This window comes from Petromyzon marinus, chromosome 17, assembly GCF_048934315.1.
Source record: "Petromyzon marinus isolate PM22_M1 ecotype Great Lakes invasive population chromosome 17, UKy_Petmar_22M1.pri1.0, whole genome shotgun sequence".
Taxonomy (NCBI): Eukaryota; Metazoa; Chordata; class Hyperoartia; order Petromyzontiformes; family Petromyzontidae; genus Petromyzon; species Petromyzon marinus.
In genome coordinates, this window is record NC_133683.1 from 18,245,275 (window position 1) to 18,273,193 (window position 27,919).

The following is a 27,919-nucleotide window of genomic DNA, read 5'->3' on the forward strand; positions in this document are numbered from 1 at the left end:
GGAACTGAAATGTATGAAGAAGCATCCAGCACATGGATCAAAACGTCGACATGAAAACACATTGGAGCACCAAAATATTGGTGAGCTGCAGATGTCCTGCCAAAAGTATAAAATCAGTTCTCAAGAAGAGTACACAGGTTATTAGTGGACTTCCAAATACGTTTATGGATATTTATAACACTTCCACTATTCAAAGATCTCATATGGGTGTGTGATGCGAATAACATTTTAAATTTTTATCAAGAGTGTTTTTATTGTACAAAATAATTTACAGCAGACAACGCTCTATCATGGAGGAGCAATTTATAATTCATCACGCCCGCTTGCTACAAACCCCACGACCCGAATTAGCTTCCCGCTCAAGGCCAATACAAGTGACTTATATGAACCGCTCCAGGGCCTCCCCTTGCTCGACTCGGCCTTAAATGAGTACCTGGGGTCGTCAATAAACATCGGCACTGGGGGATGACAAAGGTGGCTGTACGTGGCATCACCCACCCTCTTAATGTGACGAGCCGCCATTTGGAGGCGCTACTCGCCAACAGCACTTTCCCTTAGTCTTCAGGCTATGCGGGAGACATTTGTTTTTGTGACATCGAGGGACCGTGAGAGATGGCAACAGCTCGGGGGAAGAGTTCTTCACCCAGCAGTGGATGTAATGCACGTTTTAAACACTTGTCATTGGCGCTGCTGGCGTAGTCCCCCAGCGCTGTGCACAAAATCTTGCTTCCAGACGAACTCGGAAACGTACGCGTGGGGTCCGTCCCGCGGCGTGCAACTCCGCGAGCACGTGTACACCACCAAGGTGCCCCAGTCGATGCTCGCGCTCAGGCTGTCCACGTGCAGCTCGCTCAACAGCTGTGGCATCACCTGCAGGTGTGGTGGCGGCACACGATTTGGTAAACCGTACCACCAGGTGGAGCCCCACGCAGATAAAAATAAATGTCAACATTTGTGCCGTGCAGCTCTGGCGCATTTCGGTTTGTACCGCGCGTTGGAAGCTCCCAGGACATGACCGAACAACAAGCAGTACACCAAAATGTGAAAATCTGCTCGGAAGCGAGCACAAAGTGGTGTGTGAGATGCCGGTGCTTTCCGTCGAATGTGTGGATTTTCCCCAGATGTTCCAATTTCCCCCACATATACAACACTCATTAATGCAATTGAACATCCCAAAGCCGGACCCTGATAGATTCTTGAGACTTGGTGAATAGTTCCTCAATAAGAGCATTATTATTGATAACCATTACAGTATTCCTTTGTTATTCGCAAGCGATACGTTCCGGAGATGCTCGTGAATAGGAACTTTCGTAGGTAATCATATTGGCCTACGAATATCGCACGGGCAACGTCTGCAGTCGAGAAGTTCTATCTCATCACATAATTTAACCTCTTTATTCTCATCACTTTCTCTCGCGATGCAGTTCATAGTTTCATTTATTTGGTATAGCCCTGTGAGCCATTCGGCTCTTGAATCGGGTGCAACCGCAACAAACAAAAACATGAACAAGAAAACATCTTAAAGTGATTGTAACTGTGCAAACAGAAGAAAAAAACATCCAAATATTCCTGAAATAGCAACGTACACCAACGCTGTGTGAAAAAAATCCCAGTGGGATTTAAGTCAAACAACAACAACCACAAGACAACTAAGATTAAGGCTATCAGTCTAACTCCGTACTACAATAAACAAAAACATGGACAAACCAAAAAAACCTTTTCGAAATCACCAAAATAAAAGCCATAAATGCAATGTAACAGTGATCATAGGGACTGTGACCGAATTTTTTACAATAAACTACATAAATAACATGTAACACCAAACCCTAGAGCCATATTTTAGGCCACTGAATAGCAGTGGCAGCTAGGGGTGTACAACTCAAGAGCAGTTGTGTAGAGTTCCTGATGCTATTCGCGGATAGCCAAAATCGTGGATAGCAAGTTCGTGAATAACGAGGGAATACCGTGTTTGACGAGTTGTAAAACAATTTGCGGAGAAGTCTGGCTTCGCGACTATCACGAGCGTTTTCTACCTGGAACTCGAAAGAGCGGGGACTTCCACAGGAGCAGGCTGGGATGTCCGAGGCTGTGGCCACGTGTTCACTTGACACCCACAGGGGCTGTCCTTCCCGGCTGTACCGCAGCACCTGTTTGCACAAATGTCAGTCAGATCTTCACATTGGACCATTAACATGCGGGTCAAGGCGTCCCTGCAAGGGATGTTAAACCTTTCCCGTTCTGATGACGTAGGTGTACGTCGGGAGTTTTTCTTCCGTACACGCATGTCATCAGAATGGAACCGGAAGAAAATAACTTTGTCAGTATGGAAGCTCCTACAAGGCCATGCGGGAGGGCGTGTGGTACAGTTGGGCACCAGCTATCAAAGTGCGGTCATGTCGCTAGTTCTTTGCGGTGAGTACAATCTCTTTAAAAATAACGGTGCTATGCCCCTTTTTAGATAAAAGTAACGCTTAACTGCTTGCGCGATCCAAGATTCAGCAGTGAAAGAGACCCATCCTGGAAAGGAGTAATAAGGAATCAAATGAAAATTAAAATAGATCGTTACGATGCACGCTTATCATGCGACTGCTTATATTGCAGCCCCGTCAACCTTCGTGGATGTTCATTCTCCACTTCGGCCCTTCTAGTTTAGAACTCCCTTCCCCCACAGTCGATCAACAGATCGTGTGTGTTGGGGTAAAAGTGTGGGTGTGCTCCCACCCCTTCCAAGATGCATCCTCGAAACGTCTCACTCACGTGACTACCTTTTACTACAGGAGATGTTTTTTTTTCTGGGGCTGGTGCCAACAGTGAATAAGTGAGAGGGGTGAGCCGAACCTGCTTGGGGTCGCGAGCGATCTTCTCCTTGAAGAGGCGGAAGGCGCGGTCATCCACGCTTTCCCTGCGCGCCACGGCCTCCAGCTGCTGCTCGTCCAACTCGCCTGCATCACGTGCAGCAGGGGTAAAACCCTCATAAGGTCAACATGGAAACACCACAGCGATGTACCTGATGTATCATGCTCAATCCTGCTCAGCTGCAGCCATCATAGAGTCTACATTCAACGTGGCAAAAAAAAAAACATGATTGTTGGATGGAATTGCGATAATTCATCTGTTTGCAACGGAGGGAAATTGTAAAATGCCTACGACATTGTAACATTGGACCACCACTTGTTGCTGTAAATATTTTTTTCACTAAACTTAAAACGTGCAAAGGACAACCAGGTAGAACCCCAGATTAAGTATACAACTACAAAACAATAGCTATTTGTTTTTGTGTGCGTCTTCCTTATTTTAATCAGGTGTATCGTCAACAACTGGAAAGTCTCACACAGTAAAAAAAAGACTTGCCAACGAGATTATTCATCTGGGCCAATTCAAAAGCATTTAATCGATTAAAGTCGATGTGTCTAACAAAAACCAGCAGGGACGCACTTTCCGTGGCCGTCTTCAACACGCCTTGGTTTGCTGCGTCCGATGGAGCTTCCTCTTCCTTCTGCTCGTCCTCCACCTCCTCGTCATCATCATCATCATCCTCGGCCTCGGTTAAGATCTCCAACTCGGGAAAGAGGAAGCCGTGGTCGCGTTCGGGCGGCGTCTGCGTAGGCTCGGCCGCGTGGCCGCACTCGTGCTTGTGTCCGGCCTTCCAGTCCATTGCCTGGTGCCGCTTGCCGCAGTAGGCCGCGGTGTGGCACCGCGAGCAGGCCTTGGGGCCCGGGCCCCCGCACACGCGGCACAGACGATGGCTCCATGCTTCCCCTGCCTCCTCGGACTCTGCTGCTGCTGCCGCCACCGCCGCCGCCGCTGTCGTGCCCGAGGGAGGATCGTCCGGGGGCGGATCAAAGGAGTAGAATGGGTTCCTGCGTGGCAGCTGGCAGCGCACCACCCGCAGGCAGCGCGGGTCGTGCAACTCGGCGTAGCACGTGGGGTCACGGCAGCAGAAGAGCAGCAGCGAGCGGTGGAAGCAGTCGTCGCGGTTAGGAAGAGGAGCGTACACCTGTGTGTGTGTGGGGGGGGTCCCGAGATGGTGAGGGTTAGCGACGATACCTTGCCCGTAATATGGCCGCCACACTCTCACCGACGCTGTCAATGCAGCACCTGGTGCTGCTATCACTTAAAATAAAGATGGATATGCACAGGCCGCCCATTGGGGCATCTCATGATGTGACACAGGTGACCACCATCATAATTCCACCTCGCGACATTACACACGATCATGACGCTTCGTGACATCACACTGGCCACCACCACCATGATGTCCCGTGTCATTCATTGCACTGAGCACCAAAATGGCACCGACATCACGCATGGACCACCACCATGGCGACTGTCACTCACTGACCGCCGTCATGGCGCATGACGTCACAGAGCGATCACCACAATGGTGCATCATGACATCGCGCAGCGACCACTACGATGGCGTATCATGACGTCGTACAGAAATCATGGTGCATCATGCCATGGCGCAGCTACCACCACCATGGCACGTCACGCAGTGGCCACCATGGCGCATCATGACGTCACGCCGTGAACACCACCATGGCGCATCATGACGTCATGCAGCGAGCACCACCATGACACAGACAATGTCGTGACCACCATGGCGTATCATGACGCCAGACTACCACCATGGTGCATCATGACGTCACGCCGTGACCAACACGGCGCATCATGTCACGCAGCGGCCACCACCATGGCACATCACGTCAAACTGACGACCAACATGGCGCATGATGACATCACTCCGCGACCACCACCTTGGCGCATCATGACGTCACTCCGCGAACACCACCTTGGCGCATCATGACGTCACTCCGCAACCATCAATATGGCACATCATGACGCAATGCAAACGACCACCACCATGGCAGCACGCCGGTGACCACCAGCATGGCGCTGCCGCCGCCCACTCCCAGCAGCACCCCCCACAACGCTCATCCCCGTCCGCACCTGCAGCAGGAAGGCGCACGTGTTGGAGCACCGGCCGCACGCGAGCTGCTCGGCGAGGCCCGGCAACGGGTCGCGGCCGAGCCAGGCGGGGCGGCCTCCCACTTTGCTGGGGAAGTTGGCGGCGCGGAGACGCCACGCGGACGGCGGCCGCGTGGCGAAGCCGAGCTCCACGGGGGCGCCGCGGGTAGCCGACATGGCGCGGGGTGCAGTCGGGGAGGAAGAGGCAGGGGTGGTGGAGGAAGAGGCAGGGGTAGAGGCAGGGGTGGTGGAGGAAGAGGCAGGGGTAGAAGAGGCAGGGGTGGTGGAGGAGGAGGCAGGGGTGGTGGAGGGGGAGGAGGCGGGGAAGAGGGGGCGGCGGGGGAATCGAGGGTCCGCGGTAAAGTGTTCTCGGTGTTTTAACAAGCGGAGGAATTCCCCCCATAGCTTTATTTTTATTTAATAATTATTTTATTGTTTCTGTTCTACGTGACTTTACCGAAAGAACCAAGAATAAAAATTCCCCCCATAGCTGTCAAGCCACGCGGTCGGACTCCGTAATTCTTTGCCCAGGAGGGAATTTTGAGTTTTCAGGTCAACTGCGTCCAGCCGTTTCAATGCGGGTACACAAACAGCTGTTTGTGTGCGATGGGACTTTGTAGGACGAGCGTTGGGATTTATAAGGGGCACGGGGTGACCAATAAGGTCTGAGTTGGTCTGTAATAAGTTAGGGCACTGATTAGGAGGTTGACAGATATGCATGTTGACCAATAGGATCCCATACAGACCAATAGGGTCCCATGTCCATAGCTGTCAGCCCATCTGGTTTATATTCTTTGGGTCTTCGGCAAAGTCACGTAGATAGGTTCAAGTTAATAAAAAATAAATAAAAACTACGACGTTTCGATCATTACACACGAGCGGTCATCATCAAGCGGTGGTCAGCTGATGATGACCACTTGTGTCGCGATCGAAACGTCGTAGTTTTTTTGTTCATTTTATTTGTATTAACTTGAACCTATCTCTGTGACTTTACAGAAATCCCCAAATAATATGAATTCCCGCAGTCACGAAAGCTTTTAAGTCAAGAACTGTACGGTTTACTCCTAATTCCTGTACAGGGAAATTAAGTTTTAAGGCCAATACGGCGTGCAGCCGTTTTAATACGGGCAACAAATGTCTGTGTTTCTCCCTTGTGATGGGACTTTACAGGATAAACTTTGAGATTTATTAGGGGCACGGCGTGACCAAAAGGTCTCCGATGAGCTATTGAGCTCTTTATTGACAGGCGTTCCAGTAAGGGCGGGGTCAACACGTTCCAACAATACAAAAACACACGATAGTGCAAAGGGGCCGTCCATAAATGACGTCACGCGATTTTGAACGATTTTTGACCCCTCCCCTTCGTCACACGGCGTCACAAAAAGTCAGACCCCCTCCCCCTCAAATATGACGTCACAAAGCTCTGCCCCCCCCTCCCCAATTTTTTTTTTATAAAACATGCTTCAAATCGCTTTAAACTATTGTCATTGTAGTGCGTATTTATTGTGGCGCTGCACTCTGATGTTGTAGGAGAAAACATTTATTAAAAAGTCTTTAACTAAGTAGAACGTTTTGATTTAAAGCTTTCGTGACTGCAGTAATTCATATTCTTAGTTTCTCTTCAACGTGACTTTACCGAAAAAACTAAGATTATAAGTAGAACGTGTTGTCTAAAGATGTTTTATTGTTCGTGTTTTTTTTGTTTGTTGTAGTTGCACCCGATTCAAGAGCCGAATGGCTCAGGACTATACAAAAATAAATAAACTGAAAAACTGAAACTGATTTAAAGTTGCGCATTTTGATGTGACGTCCAATTTCTCAACCCCCCCTTGTCACACATCGTCACAATTGTCTTACTCCCCCTAGGTGCGTGACGTCATTTATGCACGGCCCCAAAGTATAGCGAGGGTAAATAAACCACTTTAAAAAATATATATACAAAATCTTTCCAGGTCAAGCCGTGACTTCGTGTTGACTGTGAGCGGGAAGCGCGATCACCGCTCCCCTGCCGCTCGCGTGCGTGCGAGAATATCCAGAAGCAGGGCCACAAGAAGAGGTTTCTGGGGGGGGGATGGGGGGGTAGGGGGGGGGTCCTCTCTCTCTCTAATTCTGCGCCGTTCGGGAAGTTCCACGACCACGTGCGCCCAGTGACGCGGCAGGAGAGGGGAGCCCCAAGGGACCGCGGTGAAGCGCGTCACGGCGCCGCCACGTGTGTGTGTGTTCATTATTATTATTAGACGATTATAAGACGACGAGCCTTTTTTGCTCGTCCAAGGACGGGTGTATTGCAGTACATCTGAAACTTGCAAGCGAAAAGCACAGGCCGCGACTTGATATTCATTGCATTAATTCGTGTGCAATTTGTAAGGACGCGGTGGCACAGACTTATTTCATGTAAAGGTTATAATCCCTTGTTCATCATTACATTTTGACTGCAGGTATTGTGGTTAATGCAGACATGAATCCTCGTAAAAAAAGGTTTCAGTTTTGTTGCCCGAAAAAAGGGGGAAAAACCCTATTATTAGGTTTGCGATTATCTGTGCAAACCAAAATTTGTATACCTTTGACATTTAAATCCGGCACGTTGTTTTCAGACCAACCCCCCCCCCCCACCGCGTGAATTCTGTTGTGGCAGAATCGGTGTCACATTGAATTTCAACCAAGTTGGTATCCAACCATAGTATCGTGTACAGCCAATGTCAGATCCACTGCTGGATGGGTGCTGCCTCGCCAAAGCGAGGGGGTTTGAACATACTTCGCCGAGGGCATTGCGGTCTCGTGAGGATCAGGTGAAAATATATGAGCGGGACATTTTTTTTTAAACGAATAGGGCAGTTAATGGGGTCGTGAGCAGCGTTAATTGTATTAAAATATAGGCGACTTTGGTGATAACCTCCGAACTTGATGTGAACTAGAAGGCGCTTAAGTAATGGTTGAAGGGATTTAATAGTCGGCATATAGTGGGTAGGGTTATGTTAACTGCACGACTTGCAGCCACGTGCTATGAAGCAGGGCCATTGCCTGAAATGTCGCGAACTATATGTATATTTTGTATTTTAAGGCCACAGTGTTAGTGGTTATTTGTGATTGTGCTCCGCTGCCAACGCAGTAGCAGTAGCAGCATCACCAAACTTTAATGTTAATTAGACAACCGATAGCGGGAAGGGATTAGTTCATTGCAGTGAATGGGGATCCAACAGCAAGTGCGGAGTTACGTTAAATATGCAGGGCGGGGGGTTATGTTGATCGTACGAGGCGTGGTTATGTTAATCGTACGAGGCGTGGTTATGTTAATCGTACGAGGCGTGGTTATGTTCATTATTCGAGGCGTGGTTATGTTAATTTTAGGGCAAGTCTGGTTTGTGTCAATATATACGAGGCGTGTTTATGTTAATTATGGGTGCGGTTATGCAAATTTATGTTGGGCGTGCTCCCCCCCCCCCACCACTGCCGGCTCCGCTCTCCGTGAGAGGCGAAGTGGCCCACGCCGGGTCAGTCGCTCGGCGCGCGCGATCCTCAACAACGCCCTGACCACCAACTCCGTTCCTTGCAACGCGGACAAATCCCACGCGCTACTTTTTTTTTGGGGAGGGGTGGGGGGCAGGGGGCGTGGAAGAGGTTTCCAGGCGGAATGCGCGCCGTAGAGTTTGCGTGGTCAGTGTTTAACGCGCCGTCGGCTGTGGTTCGAGTTGCGTCGTCCGGACGGACGATCATGAAGGAGGAGGGGGGTGAAGGAAATCTCTGAAGGGCTCGCTCAGCGAGAGGACCTCAAGTTTGTGGTTCTATCACCAAACCTGGCCACGCTCTCCGCGTTTGAATCAGGTTGCTGGCGCGTTCCGTCACTTCGACTTTTATAAATTAAAAAAAAATCGTCATCAATTCATCCTCATTAATTCAGCAGCAGCAGTGCAACTTATCGGCGTTAGTTTGAATAAACGCCCGAGTGTTGACGTCAAACAACGAAGTCATCAGAAACCGGGGGGCATCAATCGACCAACAACTGCAGGAGCTCCTGAAGCAGGGTCAGGACGTGCAGCAGTGTTGATTGTTTATCAGCAGCAAGCGAAGCTTTTAGAGACGTCATTGGTCTCTGGCAAAGACACCCATGCCACCTTACTCCGACTACAAGCTTCTGACCGAAACAGAGGCACCCCCCGTGCCTCCCCGGCGGAGTCGTGGGTCAGCCTCCCGGTCTGCTGCTGCTGGTGGTGCTGTAGCGGGACCAGCAGCAGGACTTCAGCATGGTGAAGCAGGAGGCGGTGGTGGTGGAGGAGGTGGTGCAGGACACCAGGGCATCACGGTGGCAGCAGCCTTGACAAGTCCTGGCGGAGGGGAGAGGCGAGTCAAGTGCGTCCTGGTTGGAGACGGGGCCGTAGGCAAAACCAGCCTGGTCATCAGCTACACCACGAACGGGTACCCAACCGACTACGTGCCCACCGCCTTCGACAACTTCTCCGGTAACAACGGCAGCGTTAAGCGACACTCGTGTGTGGGTCGACACAATCACGGTCGTTTATTTAGACATGGAGGAATCCGATGAGCCGTGAAGCTCTTTTTTTTCGCAGATGTCCCGGACGGAGCTGGAGTCCGTTACAGCGGTGGCTGTTGCCGTCCTTCCTCGCGATTTGCTATCGCGGTGTAAGAATGGAAAATTCAGCAGACAATGATAACTGCTATAATTGTAGTTATTATTCACCCCATGGGAATGTTTGGGTGGGTCCGAGTCAAGAGTTGGCGTCATGGCATTTTTTTTTCCCTTAACTTATAATCGGGTGTAAAAAAAATTGCGCTGTAAAAATTGCCGTACGGTGTTCCAATTTTCGCCAGTGTTTTTTGGTTTTCTTGCCAAGAATTGGCAAGGAGAAAGGTTGGCTTCCGCCAACATTTGCATCAGATCAGTGCTCTTTCTGTTTGTGTGTTTGTACGTCAACTTGTATGTGCTCCAAACCCAGGAAAAAAAATCAAGGACTCCCGGACAGGGTAAAAAAATACGTGCCAAAAACGGTTGGATCAAACTTTTTAGAAAATGTGTTATTTTTTCTTTGAAGTGTGCTTGCCAATGTTACTGTATTTCAGTGACATATGACCCACATTTTAGTGACATGTGTTGGAAGAGAGGATGACTTCGTTACTCACCCTGTGAGTAAGTGTCATCTCGTGAGTAATTGTCACTCGCCCACTCCCCGCTGACCATTCCAGTCATTCAAGTTGGTGAGATCCTGAGTGGGTACCCTTTTACGGACCATCTACCATCTCCCATGGGATGGTGATGGCCATCAGTCGCAGAAAACGCCTCGGTGATTTATTAGGGTGTCTGGGGAACTGGAGTGGTGTTGATGCCTCTCTGCTCTGGTTACTGCGTAGGTGGTTGTGCTGTATGGCTCTCCAATGTCTCTTCGTGTTGTACTGCGTGTCACTCGGCAACGTGTTCAACGTTTCTCTCCGCGCGCCGAAGAATCTCCCAGCACGTGGAGCGAAACGTCGGACATCGTGCCGAACGACCCGCGCGCGACACAACCCAGAAACGCATCAAAGAGCTGACCTCTGATGTTTTTTGTAACTGTCGTGTGCTGTCGCCCGAAAAGCTGGGCTGCTACCGTAGCACATCGATGGCCGCCGGTGAGATGGGTGTTTTTTTGCGATGCCTCATGTCAGATGTGCAGCAACAAGGGTCAGCGTTTGGTTTCCAAACTTGTGACCCTTGTACTCGAGATGACGGGGGCGGGGGGGGGCGGAAAGCAGTCCCACTGAGCTGACCTGCCAACGGGTCATAACTCCCATTGGCGATCGCGCCCAGTGTTGAATTCAAAGTTTGACACACGAGCCGCTGTCCTGTTATTATTGGCTTGCGAGCGACTCGCCGTCTGCCTAAACTGGCACGACCTCGTGCGTTCAGTCACCCCCCCCCCCCCACCGGAGACTGGGGGAGGGAGGGGGGGGCAAAAGAGAAAAGAACAACTTTGGAAGACATTGGGTCATAATTCTCATCCTCCAGATACAAAGTACATTGGCTCGATTGTCTCTCTGCTGTTTAAGTATTTTTTGTGTGCCTGCGCTATTTCCACGTATCAAGTTGCACTCTGTTTTTTCCATTTGGTTCACTTGGTAATTTTTCTCCGTCCTGATACCCTTGGCTAGGGCATTCTCCCCTATTGCTCAGTCATGAACAGTTAAGCACATGACGCAGGAAACCATGCCGACGCATCGTGGTTTGCTGCTAATAAGGCAATGAATGGGTGATTGTAGTGTGGCAGTTTCCTTGGTCTTGCTTGCTGAGTCTCCACGCTTGATTGGATTACAGTAATACACTAAACTGGTCACACGGCGCATTCACTCACAGGGTATTCGATGGCGACCTGATTACGGCTCTCCTACAGCGCTGCCGTAAATTCAATAGATTTCTAACTTGATTTATAGCTGACTTTTAACTCTGGGTTAAGCAGTGGTGTTTATAGAAGCAGAATTGTGGTGGGGGCGCCGGTAGGGTTTAGGTGAGAGGGCAGAAAGATGTATTATATGGTACACTATTACGTGGAACTGAAAGAAAATTGTGTGATATTGCCATTCACTTTTATTGGCTTCACGTGGTGTTGGGAATTTGCCAAAAACACATGGCACATCACTTAGCTCAGCACCCCTGGGTTATAACAATTTCCATTGCTTGACTTTTTTTTTCTTTTTCAAAAGCAGTCTTAATGTATTGGAAGTGGGAGAAAATTAACACGTGAATCATGCCAAGTCTCATGCAAATGTAACGCAAGGACGTTCCATCCGCAGGTGGGGGGAAACGCAGCGGTTGGGTTTACGTGTGCGTTGGTGGTTTGGCTGGAAAAATCCATTGTGGAAGCATTGCGTATCGTGATTTCCACAACTCGCACACCGCACGCACTTGTGAAATTAAATATTTGTTTTGTATTTTACCAGGTAAGGCCCACTGAGCTATGTAGCTCTTTTTTCAGAAGCGACCTGGCTATCATAAATCCAAATTCCAAATTTACAGCAGGCGTCTAAGTCGGGATCGAACCCACGACTTCCTGTATACCAGGCGAGGGAGATAACACTTTGCCACCGTGGCACCCGAAAACAAAAACGTGTGTAATGGTAACGGCACAAGGAGCCATGGGGAAGTCAGGGCCATACCGTGTGCTCCCTGCTGATTATATTACAAATAAGCGGCAGTGGCACGCGAGTTCACGGAAAGTGACCATGCACTTCCGACGCCACTCGCGTGACTTCATCTCTCCCCGTGCGCGAGTGAGTGACGCGTGACAGAGTGGGCTCCTTCACGCGCGTCGGTGTCAAGAAGGGGGGTCGTCCCGGGAGCCGTGTCGTGCCGCCCTCACCACGATCCGTTCGGGTGACTTAAATTTCGGTGTTTGTGTTCCTGCCTCTGCCCCCATGTGCCCATGCAGCTGTCGTAGCCGTGGACGGGAAGCCGGTCAGACTTCAGCTGTGCGACACTGCAGGCCAGGTGAGTGGTGGAATACTTAGCTGTGCGACACTGCAGGCCAGGTGAGTGGTGGAATACTTAGCTGTGCGACACTGCAGGCCAGGTGAGTGGTGGAATACTTTGCCCGTGCCTTGCCTCATCTTGGCATCAAACGTTCACAATTGAACGGCGCATATCATGGCACCTTGTGTTGTTGTTGCCAGTATCAAAGTACAGTAGGACCACTCTTAATAGGTTTTACCCTTTCTGGGAATAACACAGGTGTTAAGATGTCCAACCACCAAGTAAATAACTTTTGCAAGGAATCAAGTCTGCATTAACCACACGTACTTGTTGTGAACATGCAAACAAATATGCTCTGATAATATATAGCATTGTCTTTAAAACTGATTGGCTTACACCAGAGACAGCTTTCATTATGGCCTTGTCTCACCAGTGTCAGACTAGAGAATGCCAAAATACAAACAGTACAAAGGCATTGCACCTATCAAAGCAGTTATAGCTTGGGTTGAGCAGCTATATCATGGGACCTTTGATAATTATAATAAGAATAATAATCAGGGCTTAATTTCCACCTAGTTTTCCGCGGTCAGCTACCAGGCACATATTTTTTGTGGTATCTTGGTGGCTCCGCGGTGTCCGTGAAGGGCACTTGTCTATAACACAAGAGAAACAAACCATTTGTCTGGCACACACACTGCTGATGATTCCGGAGAAGTCAAAACCGGTCCAGAGCATTGGATGACAGACTAACATGGATTATTTTTTGTATCTATATTTATTACGTACATTTATTACAGCACGTACATTTTTCCTTTAAATAACTATTTTCCACGCCTATTGGAGTGAATTGTCGCACGACGTGCATTGTGCTCCACGGTGTTTGTGGATGTTTCTTCGACGGAATACGAAGAACAGCAGCGGCGTTTATCAAACACACACCACAGGCTGCCCGAGCAAGGAGCAGCCACACTTCAGGAAAGTTGCGAGTCTCCTCCAAGCGAATTGATTCCTGGTGGTTCATTTGTTAGGTATTTAATAGAATCCCAGAAGTTAATTTCCCACTTCCTCACCGATAAGGAGGCGTTCCACTGTGAAGCACAATGATTGTATTAAAGCCGGCGCAACTGGCGGCGACCAACTCTGTACTGCGCCTGCTGTTTGTTCGCTACAGAATATTTCAGGGGTCGGCAAGCGTAATAACAAGAAGAGCCATTCTTTTTTCCGAATTCGGTAAAAAAAAAACTCAACATTGCAAGAACCGCAATGCAATGTGAATATTTTAAATGTCTGTCATTAGTGTAATAAACAGCATTTATGTCACCTTACTGAAGGGAGCAAACGTAGAATAAAAAAAAACACCATAACCATTGTCCAGCGTGGTGTGGGTATCTCTTCGCTATATTTAAACACCACGGCGTTTAAGGGGCGGATTATTTGGTGGGGGGAGGCTGCACGGCCAGCTGCGACGAGCCTGACCTTGTGACCTCGTGTCGTGGCGCCCGTGGACAGGACGAGTTTGATCGCTTGAGGCCGCTCTGCTACCCGCACACGGACGTCTTCCTCCTCTGCTTCAGCGTCGTCTGCCCGGCGTCCTTTGCCAACGCGGCCGAGGTGTGGGTGCCTGAGATCCGGCGGCACGCGCCTCGTGCCCCCATCCTGCTCGTGGGGACCCAGTGCGACCTCCGCGACCGCGTTCAGGTTAGCAACCGTAGCAGGGGGGCGGGGGGGGGCCAGTGTGCACCGCGATCGTGCCACTGCTTCACGACCGCTGTGCGGGGTGGGGGGGCGGAGAGAGGGAGGTCGCTTCTTTTCTTCTGCTGCTCGCACGGCCGAAAGTCTGGGATAGCCCTTCGTTTTGCATCTGTAGTATTTTTTTTAGACTCTCATTAAAAAAGGCGTGCTGCAGTGGCGCCGTGCTTATCACGCTGGACTTGCAATCCAGAGGTCGCCAGTTCGAGCTGCCGGCGTAGTTTGTTGAAATAATGGTACAAGTTTCTTAAATCCTCCCACCTCTGTTCGCCCAGCAGTATAAATGGGTACAGCACAGTTAGTGCATCGGCATGCCACTTGTGATGGTGTAAAGTGTGGGTGTCCTCACCTCGTCGAATATGTCTGGCCAGCCTTAAGTAGGCCAAAATATCCAATAGAGCACGGCCCACTGGTGGACCCTAGTGGCCTTTAGTGCGGCCCCTGACAGTACACAACATGTGACAACACCCCCTTGCAGGCCGTGTGGTGACCCCTCACACTGCTTATGTCCTATCAGTGAAAGTGCCCCCCCTCTGAAAACGAGTAAAAACACTGCTATAGGTGCACCTCTAGTGGAAGCTCTTCCACCAGCAGTGGCATGAGCAAGCAATTGTCCGGCTGCACGTTTACAACTAATTAAAGCTGTAATACAACCCCCGCGTTCCTTTCTGTAATTGATCTGATAAGCTTACATTTACGCGTGCTGTGTATTTTATTTGTGTTTGCCGTGTTATTCTTTCGTGCGTGTGGGGAATTCACCGGCGATGTTTATGTGCGGCTGCCTCGACCCTCGACCGGCGAGCCGCTGGACGGCTCCAAGAGCCGTTCTGGTGAATGTCCGAGCTTCTAGCAGCGAATGATTGAAGCAGACAGCGCAGGCATTCGTAGTTTATTATTCCGAAACCCAGCCTCACAATGCGGAGCTGCCCCAACTACGCAAACCATGGGGCTGTCTTTATACTCCATGGCAAGTGCACTGAAAGACAAACCCGGTGACCTGAGTTTGATTCCTGGCCGTGGCTAACATCAGTGGCGGAGTGATATCTGAAACGGTCCTGGATCTCCACTTCCCCCTTCACCAACACTCATTGGACATTGTGATGAAGTGTGGATGGTCAAACAACCGTTAATGTGGGAGGCCTTCATCCAGGAGTGGATTGACAAAGGGGCTGTATAATAGTCATCGTACTTAAACATAAATATCGTGCTTATATATGCATTGCCAGACTTTACATACTGTATTCAATAATACAGTACTGGCGAAAGTAGTAATAATAATAAAAACCATTAAACAACATAATAGCAGGAATATATTTATAAGTCGTTACCATAAAAGTCAACTGCAAACTACTTCACGAGAAAGAAAAAAAACACTCCGGTGAAAGGCGCTCCGATCGAATAAGTTGACCCGGTTTTTTTTGCTCAGAGCTGGGTAAATAATTGACTTCCAACACACATTACCGAAAGAGCTTTGGAAAGAACAACAATCCGCCTGTAATGGGCAACTTGGTTGGGGGTGTGCACCTCACTGCTGCCCAACACAATCCCTTGCTTACCGTACCGGAAAAAAACGCAGCTTGCCCAGCGAGTAGCGCGCGTTTGCCGCTTGTTACAACGGGTTTGTGGTTCGAGCTCAGCAGCCACCCTGGTTAATACTGAGGGTTGAAATATCCGTAAAAAAAATTATGCACCTTGGGCTTCGCAGCGAACGTCGTATGGATATGTATGTATGTTGAACGTCTTTCGCCACCATACGTAAACCAAGCATGGTAGTCAGAGGTGCGTTAAACAACCCGCTGCCGTTATCCGAAGAAAGAGTAGGCCGCATTACTTAATCGGGAAGCCACATAACAACATCACCCCTCTACTGGCAGACTCATGCCCAGCCTGCCTTCACCTTGTGCATTGCAGGGCCCCCCTGTCGCGGGGTGCCACGATGTAGTGCCACGGGAGGCGAGGTGACGACGGTGTCGGTGACGAACCCCCCCCCGCTCCTGAGCTCACTTCGCTTTCACCGTTCCAGGTGCTCATCGGGCTGGCGAAGCGCGGCGAGAGACCCGTGACGGAAGCGGACGCGCGGCGGCTGGCGGAGCAGACGGGCGCACGGGCCTACCTGGAGTGCTCGGCGCTCACGCAGAAGAATCTGAAGGAGGTGTTCGACGCCGCGATCCTCTCCGCGCTGGGACGCGCGCCCGACGCCGGCGGCCGGAGGCCCAGGCTGCAGTGGCGCGGAGACCCGGGGAGCGACGGCCGCCGCAAGAGAGCGAGGACGCTGGCGCCCGCTTGCCTGCGCAGCCTCTCCAAGGCTTGGTGGAAGAAGTACTCCTGTTTCGGATGATGATGATGATGATGGAGGGCTGGGTGCTGCTGCAGCGGCGGCGTCGCGAAGGTCCCGGAGGAAAGTTCCAGCGCAAAACAAAGAAAACAAACTTTCATCGAAATGCCTTTTCGCCTCTTTTTTGACAACACGTTCTTATTGCACAAGAATTGAATTCGGTCTAAGGTGACGTGATGGTGAGGCGATGCGCGTTTAATTTAAGCGTTCAGGTTTTATAATTGCGTTGAAGCGAGCGCTAAACGTATGGAAGGGTATTGTAAAAAAATGTTAAATTGCTGTTTTAGTGTTGAGAGGTTTTTCTCGGCTTTACCTGTCAAGGGTCATCACTGGTTGGTGGCCAAACGGGGAGGTTGAAGAAGTGATCTTTCCACAGTGTAAAAAGCCTTATGAAAACAATGAATATATGTGTATATACAGTATATTGTATATGGACTGTCGGTGTTCAATCGTCCGACTTGTGGTGACTTCACTAATTGACTCGATGAGAGAGAACAGACTGGTGTTTCTGTAACCCTCTTCATTAAGCTCGTTTAACTTTAGCAAATGGGAAACGAAACGTACAATTTACACGAAATACTTAATCCCGACCTGTTGTTTTTGTTGTTTAAACTGCAATATTACCTGCAATAATATTCAAGACACTGCTTTTGCAGGCGAAACATATTTAACTTTATTTTGTCGCTAACACATGCGCGTGTATTTGAAAATGCTTTATCAGTAGTTTAAACGCGATAGCGAGACTCGCGTGAAGAAAGCTAATGCAAGTCGACTAAAATAACGACCTGTGTCTTGTGCTAAGACACGCACCTATGTTATCATTATGCCTCATTATACCTGCCACTTACTCCTACAGTGTTACGACTTTCTGTACGTCCTTGCGCATGTGCCTGTTTTTTTTATTATTTCCCCCCTCCCGTTGCTGATTTCTGGATGTGGGAACAAACCTTTCGACGGACTGTGAAATCTCTGCACTTTCATTCCTCGGGGGGGGGGGTATGGAGGAGGAGGCGTTCATCCCCTTTTCGCTAATTTAGCTTTTGATTTTGACGTCGCCTCCAAGTTAACGCTTCCTTTAATGAAGCCGGACACGAAACGGTAACACTGCACCATGCACACACACACACACTGCACCGTGCACACACACACTGCACCGTGCACACACACACTACACCTTGCACAAACACACATTGATCCACTCTTCACCCACGTGCCCCCTCACCCCGCCGTGTGCATGGTTCTATCAACCTGCGTCATTTCAGGGTGTGGGCCGGGGCGGATTTTAACATATTGCTCAACATTGCCGATGTTCATACGTACGTTGATTATCATTGAATAAATCTGTAAAAGAATTTAACTTTGTTAAAAACTTCCAAATGAAATGCTGCTCTCTTTCGTGTTTTAAAATTGTCGCAAACCGAAACAAAAACGGGCGCTTTCATTCAACGGGGAGCGAGTGTGGCTGCCGCCTGATGATGCCGGTTGTAATTACTGGCGAAACGTCGTACTCTGATTGTAAAATGTCGTGGAATTGCTCTCCAACACACGGGTGTGGTGTACTGGTAACGAATTGGCACGTTCTGTTTACGTGACAAACCTTACTCATTGGCTGTGTCGGGTGGTGGCGGGACGTAACGACACACCTACATTTACGCGATCTAACCCAATAATAGAAATCTGTATAATGGATATTGGTCGCGAAAGCCTTCGAGTTAAGCAGAGAGAGAGAGTGAGAGAAATAAAGTCGCTGCTAAATTCCAAGTTCACGGAGAGACATGATCATTTATCTTCCTCGTCGTTCCACGGGCCCATTGTTATTTGTTCTCCAGATGCCCCATCGCCTCCACCCCCACCCCCTGTCTCCACTGCAATGGAAGTCCCTGCTGCAGTTTTCTTGCATCTCCGAGATATTTCCATTGTGACTCAAATTTTCACGCCTGTCGTATCGCGTACTTTACCGTCTGGAATTGGCGGTGGGAGTGGGGGAATGGGGCAATGAGTTGTGGCAGAGGTTTGTGTGTACGCTGTGTGTGTGTGTGTACGCTGCACACCCCCTGCCGATATGGCCACAGTGCGGCTGTTTGCGACTTTTAACACAATGCATCATCATTTCGTTCGGGTCGGGTGCTCCCGCAAGTGCAAGCCGTCTTAAAGGAAATGAAATCGCTCTGGTTTATGCCACACTCGAGGGCTCTTTCTCTCTCAATCTGGAGGTTTCGTATTGCTGAGATGTTTTTTGTGAGTGTGTGGAGAAAGGCAGAGGGAGGGTTTTTTGCCTCGGGAGCTTTCATTTCCACAAGTTTTTTTTTCCACTTAAGCGGCCTGAACTTTATGACCCATGATGATGTCATGGGAATAGAATTCGGATAAATGCTGATTGATTCACAGGGGGTCCTTTCTTCAGCTGCTGCTCATTCAGTGGCTAATGCATGGGTGTCCTTTTGAGTTGCCTGCTTGCTCAGTACCCTACTTATTTTCCATATTTCGTGTGTAGATTTTTGCTTTCTTTAAAATGATATTCCAAGTATTGGGCACCAATCCTTAGTTTGGCAGAAGCTTTCCGTACAGTAGTTACGGTATGTGGCCCTGATTCAAACCAATTAAAATCTAGTTTTAAGTAAACAGCCCCGATGCAAGTGCAGCTTCTTGCAGGTGTGACAAATTGGATGAATAATTTTGGGATATTGTAATCCATTGGCGGTGCAGCGCTTGGGATTGGCTCATTTGCTGCACGTTTGTGTCTGCTGGCTCATTCCGTCGGCTCAGCAGGAAGCTGCCACTAAAAAAAAACCACCCGAGTACTGGCTTCTTGACTCAACGCCCGCACACACGCACACTACACAAGCAGCACAACGACGTCCCTTACAAGAAGCTCAGCAGCAAGCACTCCTCCACAGCTTACCACGCCTGTGGGCCCGACAGCAGCGGCAAAAGCGAGAGCAAGGAACCAGGGCCAGGTTAATAATGATCCCCCTCTGCGGGTTGCTGCCTGCCTGCTTTGTTCCGAAGGATGAGCGGGCTGGGCGGAGGAGTATGGAAAGGAGGTGGGTGGGTGTTGTTTTGGAAGGAAAAGTGGAACACTTACAGAGTTTCTTTACCGCTAGCCGCATTTGGCCGATACCCAACACAAATCACTCCCAAACTCATGTGTTTTCCTCTCCCTCTTTCTCCCCCAAATAATAAAAAAAACCACACTCTCCTTATCTCCTCTGTTCTTTTTCGTGCAATTTCCATTCTCTCAACTTTCTGTTTGAACTGTTTTTCCCATTCTCTCTCAGCTCTAATCTGTTTGACAGGGGGGAAGAGGAGGGGGGGCGGACAGAGTTAGCCTTGGCGTTCTGGTTATCAGTTATCGCGCTTGATCATGCCGTGTTGCTCAAACAAAATGACTTTGCGCGAGATCTTTCAGAGTCATTCTCCCTCTCTCTCTCTCTCATCCTGACTTGCCTCTGTTTCGGAGATCAAGGCGTTTTAGCCGGAGATCAGTGGCAGAAGATTGCCGTTCCTCTATAGTTCGTTAGTGCACGCGAACACACACACGCACACAACAAAAACACAGTGGCCCCTATTATGCTCAAGTGGTACGGGTTACGTTGGGAAAACGCTTACCTCACAGTGAATCCAGCAGCTATTAACATCTAAAAACCCAGGGAGGGGGGGGGGGCTCGCTTTCTGAAAATAAGGGGGGCTCAGAGGTTTTAATGAAGCTGTTGAAAAGGCTAAAAGGGAAGCGATCCGTTTCTGTTGTGTTTTCGTGCGGTGTCTGTGGCCAATGCTCTTGGTGATTCACAAATACTGTCGTGACTGAAGTGCTCTACTATGATGGGGGGGGGGGACCCAAACATGGGAAGATCCGAAATCTAACGTAATCGCCCTCTGAAGCTAAAAATAAGAACAGTCCATCTGAATCATGCACTGTGCAGGCTGGCTGTGTAGAAAAAACACACGCACGCACGGTTTGTTTATGATACGTTGCTAATGAGTTTACTGATAATCATTCAAACTTCCCCTTCCAGCAGCAGTTACTTTTGTTGTTTTTCCTGTGTGGTCCAACTTCTCAAACAGAACTAACTGTGGCCTCTTTCACTTTGTCCAGACGTGTGTGTACAATGTGGAAAACTTTACATTAAACGTTCTCACTTTTTTTTTTAGGAAAAGGATGGGGGAATGTATTTATTTTATTTTAAAACGATCGTGAGTCATGTGCGTTGACCGTGAGAATACATCAAGGCCGTAATTATAATATATATTGGGGGGGGACACATATGCTCAAAATGTCCCCCCCAATATGTTGCTATAAAATGGATTTCTGTTTATATGATTGTGGTTATGGTTGTACTTTATTAATCCCTAATCTCTGCCATTACATACAATGAAACAAGAAAAGGTAAAAAAGAAAAACCAGAGCAATGTAATACAAAACACTATTAGACATTATTGTTAAAAAGTCCATCCTATGTGTTGGTGAATTTTTAAATATTTTAGGCAGGAAATGGCAGGAAATTAGTTTTAAAATGTAGGTTTTTTTCTGTGGGGGGACCCCCAGGCCCCCTGGGAGGTTTAGACCCCCCCCCCCCCTAATGTTGACTCCATGGCTACGGCCTTGGAATACACACCTGTCAATCAGTGCCCTACCTTATTACAGACCAATTCAGACCTTATTGGTCACCCCGTGCCCTTATACATCTCCACGTTCATCCAACAAAGTTCCATCACAAGGGCCAAACACAAACAAATAGACACAAAACTATATTTTTTTTACTCAATTTCCCTGTGCAAGATTACGGGTAACCCGTATGGGTTGACGAGCATGAGAATGTGTTAATTTCAGTCATGGCCAAGACTTGTTGTGACTTTGGGCGAGCGTGAAATTACATCTGTCAACAACGCATAACGTGCTCGCGTGTACACAAATCCCGTTGGCGCGGATTCGTTTTTTTGTTTGTTTATAACGACGAGGAGCAGCCGACCGATCTCGTGCTAGTTGAGTCATCTGCAAGTCCTTCTGCGGCCCTCCAGCCTAGCTCTCAGCTATCTGCCGTATGTGCCCTGTTCTACTCAGCCAGGTCAGCAGTAGAGCGAGCAAGTGTACTGCAGACACGTAGGAAGGTTGTGAGTTCAAATCCCGTTTGGGGGTTGTTGACTCAGCCCATCATCTTTAGGGGGTCGATAAAATTTAGACTAGATTGTGTAGGGAAGTCAACTGGTTGTCCCTCGAACTCAATGCTCACTTTGAGCAGGTAGTCACTTCGAATTTGATTTACATTACTCAACTTTGCATCACATTACTCAATTTTGCGTCATTAACCGCTCACGACTATGAGTGTATGTCTGTTACTTTTGATTTTACCATCTTCAATGCGTTCGTAATTCCCATGACAACGGGAGAGGCAAAAATAGCACAACGATGAGCAATGCGCCCAAAAAAATCTACGAAACTAAATTCCCCTTTATAAAATTCAAATTAGTTTTTTTCATAGAGAAGGCGTGACCTGATTTGGGGGACAACCCGAAACGTTCCATGCTTTGTCCGTGAGCTTTTCTGTTTCAGACACTTTAAGACAGATGGTCGAATTTGAATTTTTTTGTTCGTCAAAATCATACTTGTAATTATTTATTTGAAAGACATTAATTTTCATCGTCATCGTCATCATCATCATCAAACTATTACTGATGTATTTTGAAAAAATAACGTGCCAATCATTCCACTTTCACCTCAAAAAACCATAACTAGCATGAGACAAAAGGCACCATCAAAGTTTGTTGATGCATCGTTACGTGAGCCTGCAAATGCCCCTAATATATCACGAAACGCTTCATTTATCACCATCATCATTGCTTAAAACGACAAATGCCACATGTATCTACTTTCCAGGAAAATCCCTACGCTGAGCACGTCTTTTTTTTAGCACAGTGTAAGTTGTCGTTCTCTTTAGAAATGTACAATAATAATCATCATACGGCCGGTGGACATATTAATTCATCCCCCTTCTCTAAGCATCAGTGATTCAATGAATTGTTGTCATTCAGGGTCACAATTTCGATTCGATAATCAATGCTTTTTTTGATAACACTTTGGCGGCTGCAGGTTTCACCCTATTACGATGAGACGATTATGAAAACATCAACTATGGATTGAACGAGTGATTCAATGCGTGTATCGTGAGTTTAAGATTCAATCGATGTCGCGAATGACGAACAGATGCGGAGTTTCTGCCACGAGCAAACAGAACGCCTGCAGGACATCAGCCCTTTATGCATAGAATAACAGTGCCATTAAAATGCTTAATTTAAAATCAGGTGAAAAAACCCTTGGGCCACATTGAGGGCAGGAGATTCAACAGAGGGCAGTGCCGCATTAACCACCGTTGTGCTGTACTTTGCCTGCGCATCTATGTGCCCTGCATTTAGCAACCAGGCCGTGGTGAAGTATGGTCAAGTAACCCCCACCACCACCTACACGGTGTGGGGAGGCCTCCATCTAGCAGTGCAAAGACAAAGGGGCTGTACGCACATGGAGCTCTGTTGATACACTGCCCGACTGCCTCTTGCATGGGAGAGCTGGCAAGGCAACCCATGTAATGCGGCGGATGGAATACTAATGAGAAGGGCTGCGAGTGTGCAGTAAGATTAAAAAGAGAGCATAATGATACACAATACGGACTGCACCGTGCAAGCAGCACGCACAATTATAAAAAAAAACTAAACATCGACTTGTAATTACGCTGACTTCATAATAACATGGGCATATGAAAAAGCATACTGTGACAAATAAATTACTGATTTCATTTAATGGAATAGTAAATAATACTGGGGTGGGTGGATGGCGGGGGTGGTGGTGGTGGTGCAGCGGTTAGCGCACTGTGATCTGAACCTCGCAAAACTGAGTTTGATTCCCGGCCATGACTGATTACATTAGTGCCGAGTGATTACATTACTGGTGCTGACCCATTTCCCTTCACCAGCCAACACTAGTGAAGCATGGTCAAACAACCCCAGCAGTGGATTGTGGACTTGAACAACAATCATAATTTTTTAAAAAAATTATGTGTTTGTCTTCTGTAAAAGTATTATATTACTATGCGTGGCGAGATGTAAACAACCTCGCCTAATATGCAGGAGGTTGTGGGTTCCATCTCGACCCTGAGGTCTGTATATTTGGAGTTTGCATGTTCTCCCGTGAGCGCGTGGATTTTTATCCGGGTCCTCCGGTTTTCCCCTCCACATTTACAGTAGAATCAACATCACGCGTTTATAGTATTTAGCTTCTGTCAATTTCCATATGATGAGCCACTTCTTTTAGCTATCATTTGTGGCCAGGTCGCTTCTTAAAAAGCCCTGTAAAGCTCAGTTGGCCTTATCTGCCAAATTACAAATTAAAATGGTTTAGTTTAAGTCTTAGTTATGAATAAACTTTCAGATAACAGAGATGGACTGTAGCAATCACTCTCACAGTGATACTGTAAGGTTTGTTATGGTGAAGTACAGTCAAACAATCCCTCTCTGTAAACAGTTCGAGGGGGGGGATAACTCTGTATGCACAATTGACAAAGATAATACCTAACATATATGAAAAAGAGCTTCTAAGCTCATCGGATTCCTCCAGTCTAATTAAAGATTATCATTCTGAAACATCAGCAGCATGAGCGGCAGCAACCGGCAGCTACTCCATATAATCGAGGGATAATTTGAGCTGCTCCGTTCAATTTCTGAAAAAGCTCCCGGTCACGTGGGGCGAAACGTCAGACATCGTGCCGGAGAGCACGCGTTCCAACGCCGGGAAGCCAGAGCTCACCACGAGTGTGTCTACCTGCAGGCACCGGGTGTGCTTGGCAGCTCACATCCGCGCTTACAAAACCCACGAAGCATCCTCTCTCGTCTTTTCATATCCCAACATCCTCCACGTGTATCGGTGTTTTACACAGAACAGCAGTTTTTGTGGGAGTGCGGTGATGAGATGGTGGTGGTGGTGGTGGAAGGTTATGACTTTTTGCAGTATTTGTTTTGTACAGCCTTTGTGTATTTTCAGTTTTATGTAGGCTCTGCCGAAAACAGATCGGAATACTCGACGAATTTTTCTTTGCGCAAACACATTATGGTGCTTCGCAATTACGCGCTGCCCGCCTGCCCGTCCGCCTTGCACGCCCGTCGGTTGCATGGCACAGCAGGGGACATTACGGGCCGGCTGCGCGGTGGGAAATAAAATCAAGGTGTGGGTCACGAGAGACAGCGAGATGCGTGGGAACACTCGCAAGGGTTTGTGTGTGTGTGTGTTCCCACTGGGGGCCACGGCTTTGGCAGGAGGAGTCGTGGGTTTTTTTGGGGTGTGGTGGTGAGTGGGGGGGGTGAAGGTTCTATGGTGTGTGGGGGGGTGTGGTGGTGAGGAGATTGGGTGAAGGTTCTATGGTGTGTGGGGGGGGGTGTGGTGGTGAGTGGGGGGGGAGATTGGGTGAAGGTTCTATGGTGTGTGGGGGGGGTGTTGGTGAGTGGGGGGGGATTGGGTGAAGGTTCTATGGTGTGTGTGGGGGGGGAGGTGTGGTGGTGAGTGGGGGGGGGGGTGAAGGTTCTATGGTGTGTGGGGGGGGGTGTGGTGGTGAGTGGGGGGGTGAAGGTTTTATGGTGTGTGGGGAGGTGTGGTGGTGAGTGGGGAGGGGATTGGGTGAAGGTTCTATGGTGTGTGTGTGGGGGTGTGGTGGTGAGTGGTGGGGGGGTGAAGGTTCTATGGTGTGTGTTGGGGGGGCAGACCGTTGCTCGCAGTTAAGTTGGGATGAAGTCAAGTACCGCCTGAGCGATGGCTCCCGTCTTTTTGTTTTCGTCTTCTTCTTTTTCTGTTTCCCAGATCCCTCGCTCTGTTTTTTCCATTATGCGCTGTAGGTCTCAACCCAGTGGCCTCCGCATATCCCCGATACAATCTACACGCGGGTTTACTTCTTTCCATCAGTGTATTGGAATGTTTGTAATGTTACGTATTTTTTCAACGGTGCTGTGTACTGTTTGTGTGTGTGTATATACAGTAACGTGGATTTATAATGATGATAATAATCTTACTTTCTTCTCAGCAGGCGATTGAATAGTCTGACTATAGTTGGAACCTGCAAACAAGTTTGATTAAACATATTTTTCAAAACAAGGGAAAACTGTAAGATCTGACGAGAATGCTGTTGGCGTTTCCAGGATGTAATGATTAACGACCCTTTGTGGAGTATCTATAAACGAATCACACGACTCTGTGTACACCGATATCACCCCCTTTCTTCTCTGACAATACAGTCCCAGCGGAATACTAACCCTTGTGGTGGAAGTCGATGCCACTCCTGCTATGAATTATTTGTGAGCGGCACCGCTGTTTGGCGGGGATGTAAAGCAGATGGCAGGCCATTGGGAGACTACAGGTGCGTGAGAACCTGAGTTTGAATCCTGGCCAGGGTTGACACAGTCTGGCCGGTTCCCCTTAGCCCGGTAAATTGAGAGCAGCACCCAGAGATTCTATACTTTGGTGTGAAGTCCCTGTTTTGGTTGCTCAGTTGTTGTTGCTGCCGTAAACATTTAACGTCCCACTGTTGGGAAGTTAAACGCAACAACAAACGGTTATAAAGAAATTAGTTTTCAACCTAAAAGTGCCTCGCTCCGGTGGCTTCCTAATATCGGAAGGAAGAGCGTTCCAGACGGTCGCAGAAGCAGCGCGTCTGAAAGCGCGCGACGCCCTGACCGTCGTCTTTGTTTGATGTTCTGGCCAGGTCGTGGCGCGTACAAACGCGTTGGTTGTTGTCTTACCGCTGCCATCTCCTCCGCCATCCTCCGCTGCTTCTCTTGCCTCCTCGCCGTTTCCACTTTGCAGTTAATTTCATCAATGTTTGTTGTTCTCAGTTATTCTCGTGACACGTCCTGGACACCTTCGCTTGATTTATTTTGCTTTAACAGCAGCGGGCGGCGGCGGCATTCATGACCACCGTTTCCCTTTCGTTATTGCTTAATTCCTTAACCCGTCTCTTCGACTTACGGTATACTCCTTTCCTACGTTTTTTTTCTCTCTTTCTGTTTGCTCAGATTGACAAAAAAAAGTATCAAGTCTTCATGCCCCATTGCTTCGGCACGAGAACGCCGGCATGGTAGATGGATATCTCCCGTTTATTTTGCAGCGGCAGAAATCGAAGACAACGCTTTAACACGTAACAGGCTTTTACGACCAATATTATTCATAATAATAAAGGTTTTTGGGTTAGATCGCGTTATTTATAAATGTGTCGTAACCCTCCACCACCCGACACGGCCAAACAGTAAAAAATGCGTCACGTTGACAAAAGACAAAATTGTTCACTACTTTAGCCCACACCGGTGTGTTGAAAAGTAAATCCACAGCATTTACAATTTTTGAGTACGACGTTTCGCTGGTAATTACATCCAGCATCATCGGGCAATTCACCCGATGATGCTGGAAGACAACACCTTTGTTGTCACAGCGTGGCCGGGCTTCGCTGGAATGAATACCAACCCCTTGCCATGGGTATAGGGTTCATTGCTCTGGCATCGCTGTTGCACAGCAGCAGCAGCAAACATTAAACAGAATGTGCCATGCAGGATATTCCTATTTAACGTATGCACGACGTGTACTGCATAAAGGCACGGGGGGGGGGGGGGGTTGTTTGTTTGCAATGCGAAGCAAGACAAATTACATTCTCGCGTTTCGACAGCAATGGAAATATGTTTTTGTAACATTTAAATTACAATATGTTTGTACTTAGGTTTTTCTTTTTTAAAAGAGGAAAATTCCTGGACAGCAATCTGTATGTTGGACCTCCACAGCCGTATAAGGCATCAAGAGCTGGCTGACCATTGATGGGCATTTGCTGGGCGCTCTCGAGGGAGGCATTTGAAGGCAAAGACAGAATGCTGTTGGCCCTCTCTGGGGGGTGGGGGGGGGGTCCTGGGCCAAGAGAGTGAAGAGGAAGTTGAGCTGGAAGCACGAGACTCACTCGACCTCTCTGAGCCCCATTGACCCCCGAGGTCACGGGACCGCCACTCACTCGACTGCCCGAGTTGAGGTTGAAAACGCGTCCAGTCTCGTCCGAGGCGGCACTTGGTCGCGTTGCTCCGCTCCCCGTGCGGTAGCTGCACCGACTCGGCCTGACTGGCCTTGGAAGCGGCGGCACACGCGGTGTCTAACGACACGATGCACGCACGCCTCTGTCGGCGCGTATAAGTCACCGGACTCGACGACTCTGGCTTCACCATAACGCGAAATAAACCCTTGGCCTCGTTCATTCCCACTCGTTCACGCATCGCGCGACAAACCGCTTTGATGCCAGCTAATGCGACGTCGTCGTATTAGTGATTTCCCTCCCCCCCAGTCTTCAAATGCCACTACCCCCCCCCCCGTGCCCCCCATTCTCGAGGCGCTTTAATCGGCCAGGAAC

General features: G+C 48.6%; 2 protein-coding genes across 3 annotated transcripts; one reads left to right on the forward strand and one right to left on the reverse strand.

The window, feature by feature from the left end:
* Positions 1-226: 226 nt before the first annotated feature.
* On the reverse strand, positions 227-5,285 carry PDCD2 (programmed cell death 2). 2 transcript variants are annotated; one of them, XM_032955906.2, is made up of 5 exons: positions 4,951-5,285; positions 3,436-3,997; positions 2,839-2,942; positions 2,034-2,147; positions 227-870 (listed from the first exon to the last, which is right to left on the reverse strand). In XM_032955906.2, exons 1-5 carry the CDS (start codon positions 5,143-5,145, stop codon positions 679-681), a joined length of 1,167 nt encoding a protein of 388 aa, XP_032811797.2. In that variant the 5' UTR covers positions 5,146-5,285; the 3' UTR covers positions 227-678. The 2 variants fall into 2 exon arrangements, with proteins under 2 accessions (XP_032811797.2, XP_075923811.1); XM_076067696.1 differs by lacking the exon at positions 4,951-5,285 and adding an exon at positions 4,343-4,714.
* Positions 5,286-7,678: 2,393 nt separating this feature from the next.
* Positions 7,679-18,266, forward strand: LOC116943224 (rho-related GTP-binding protein RhoU-like). The gene is made up of 4 exons (XM_076067697.1): positions 7,679-9,425; positions 12,381-12,439; positions 13,931-14,119; positions 16,194-18,266. The coding sequence occupies exons 1-4, from the start codon at positions 9,074-9,076 to the stop codon at positions 16,506-16,508; spliced, it is 915 nt and encodes a 304-aa protein (XP_075923812.1). The 5' UTR covers positions 7,679-9,073; the 3' UTR covers positions 16,509-18,266.
* Positions 18,267-27,919: the final 9,653 nt, after the last annotated feature.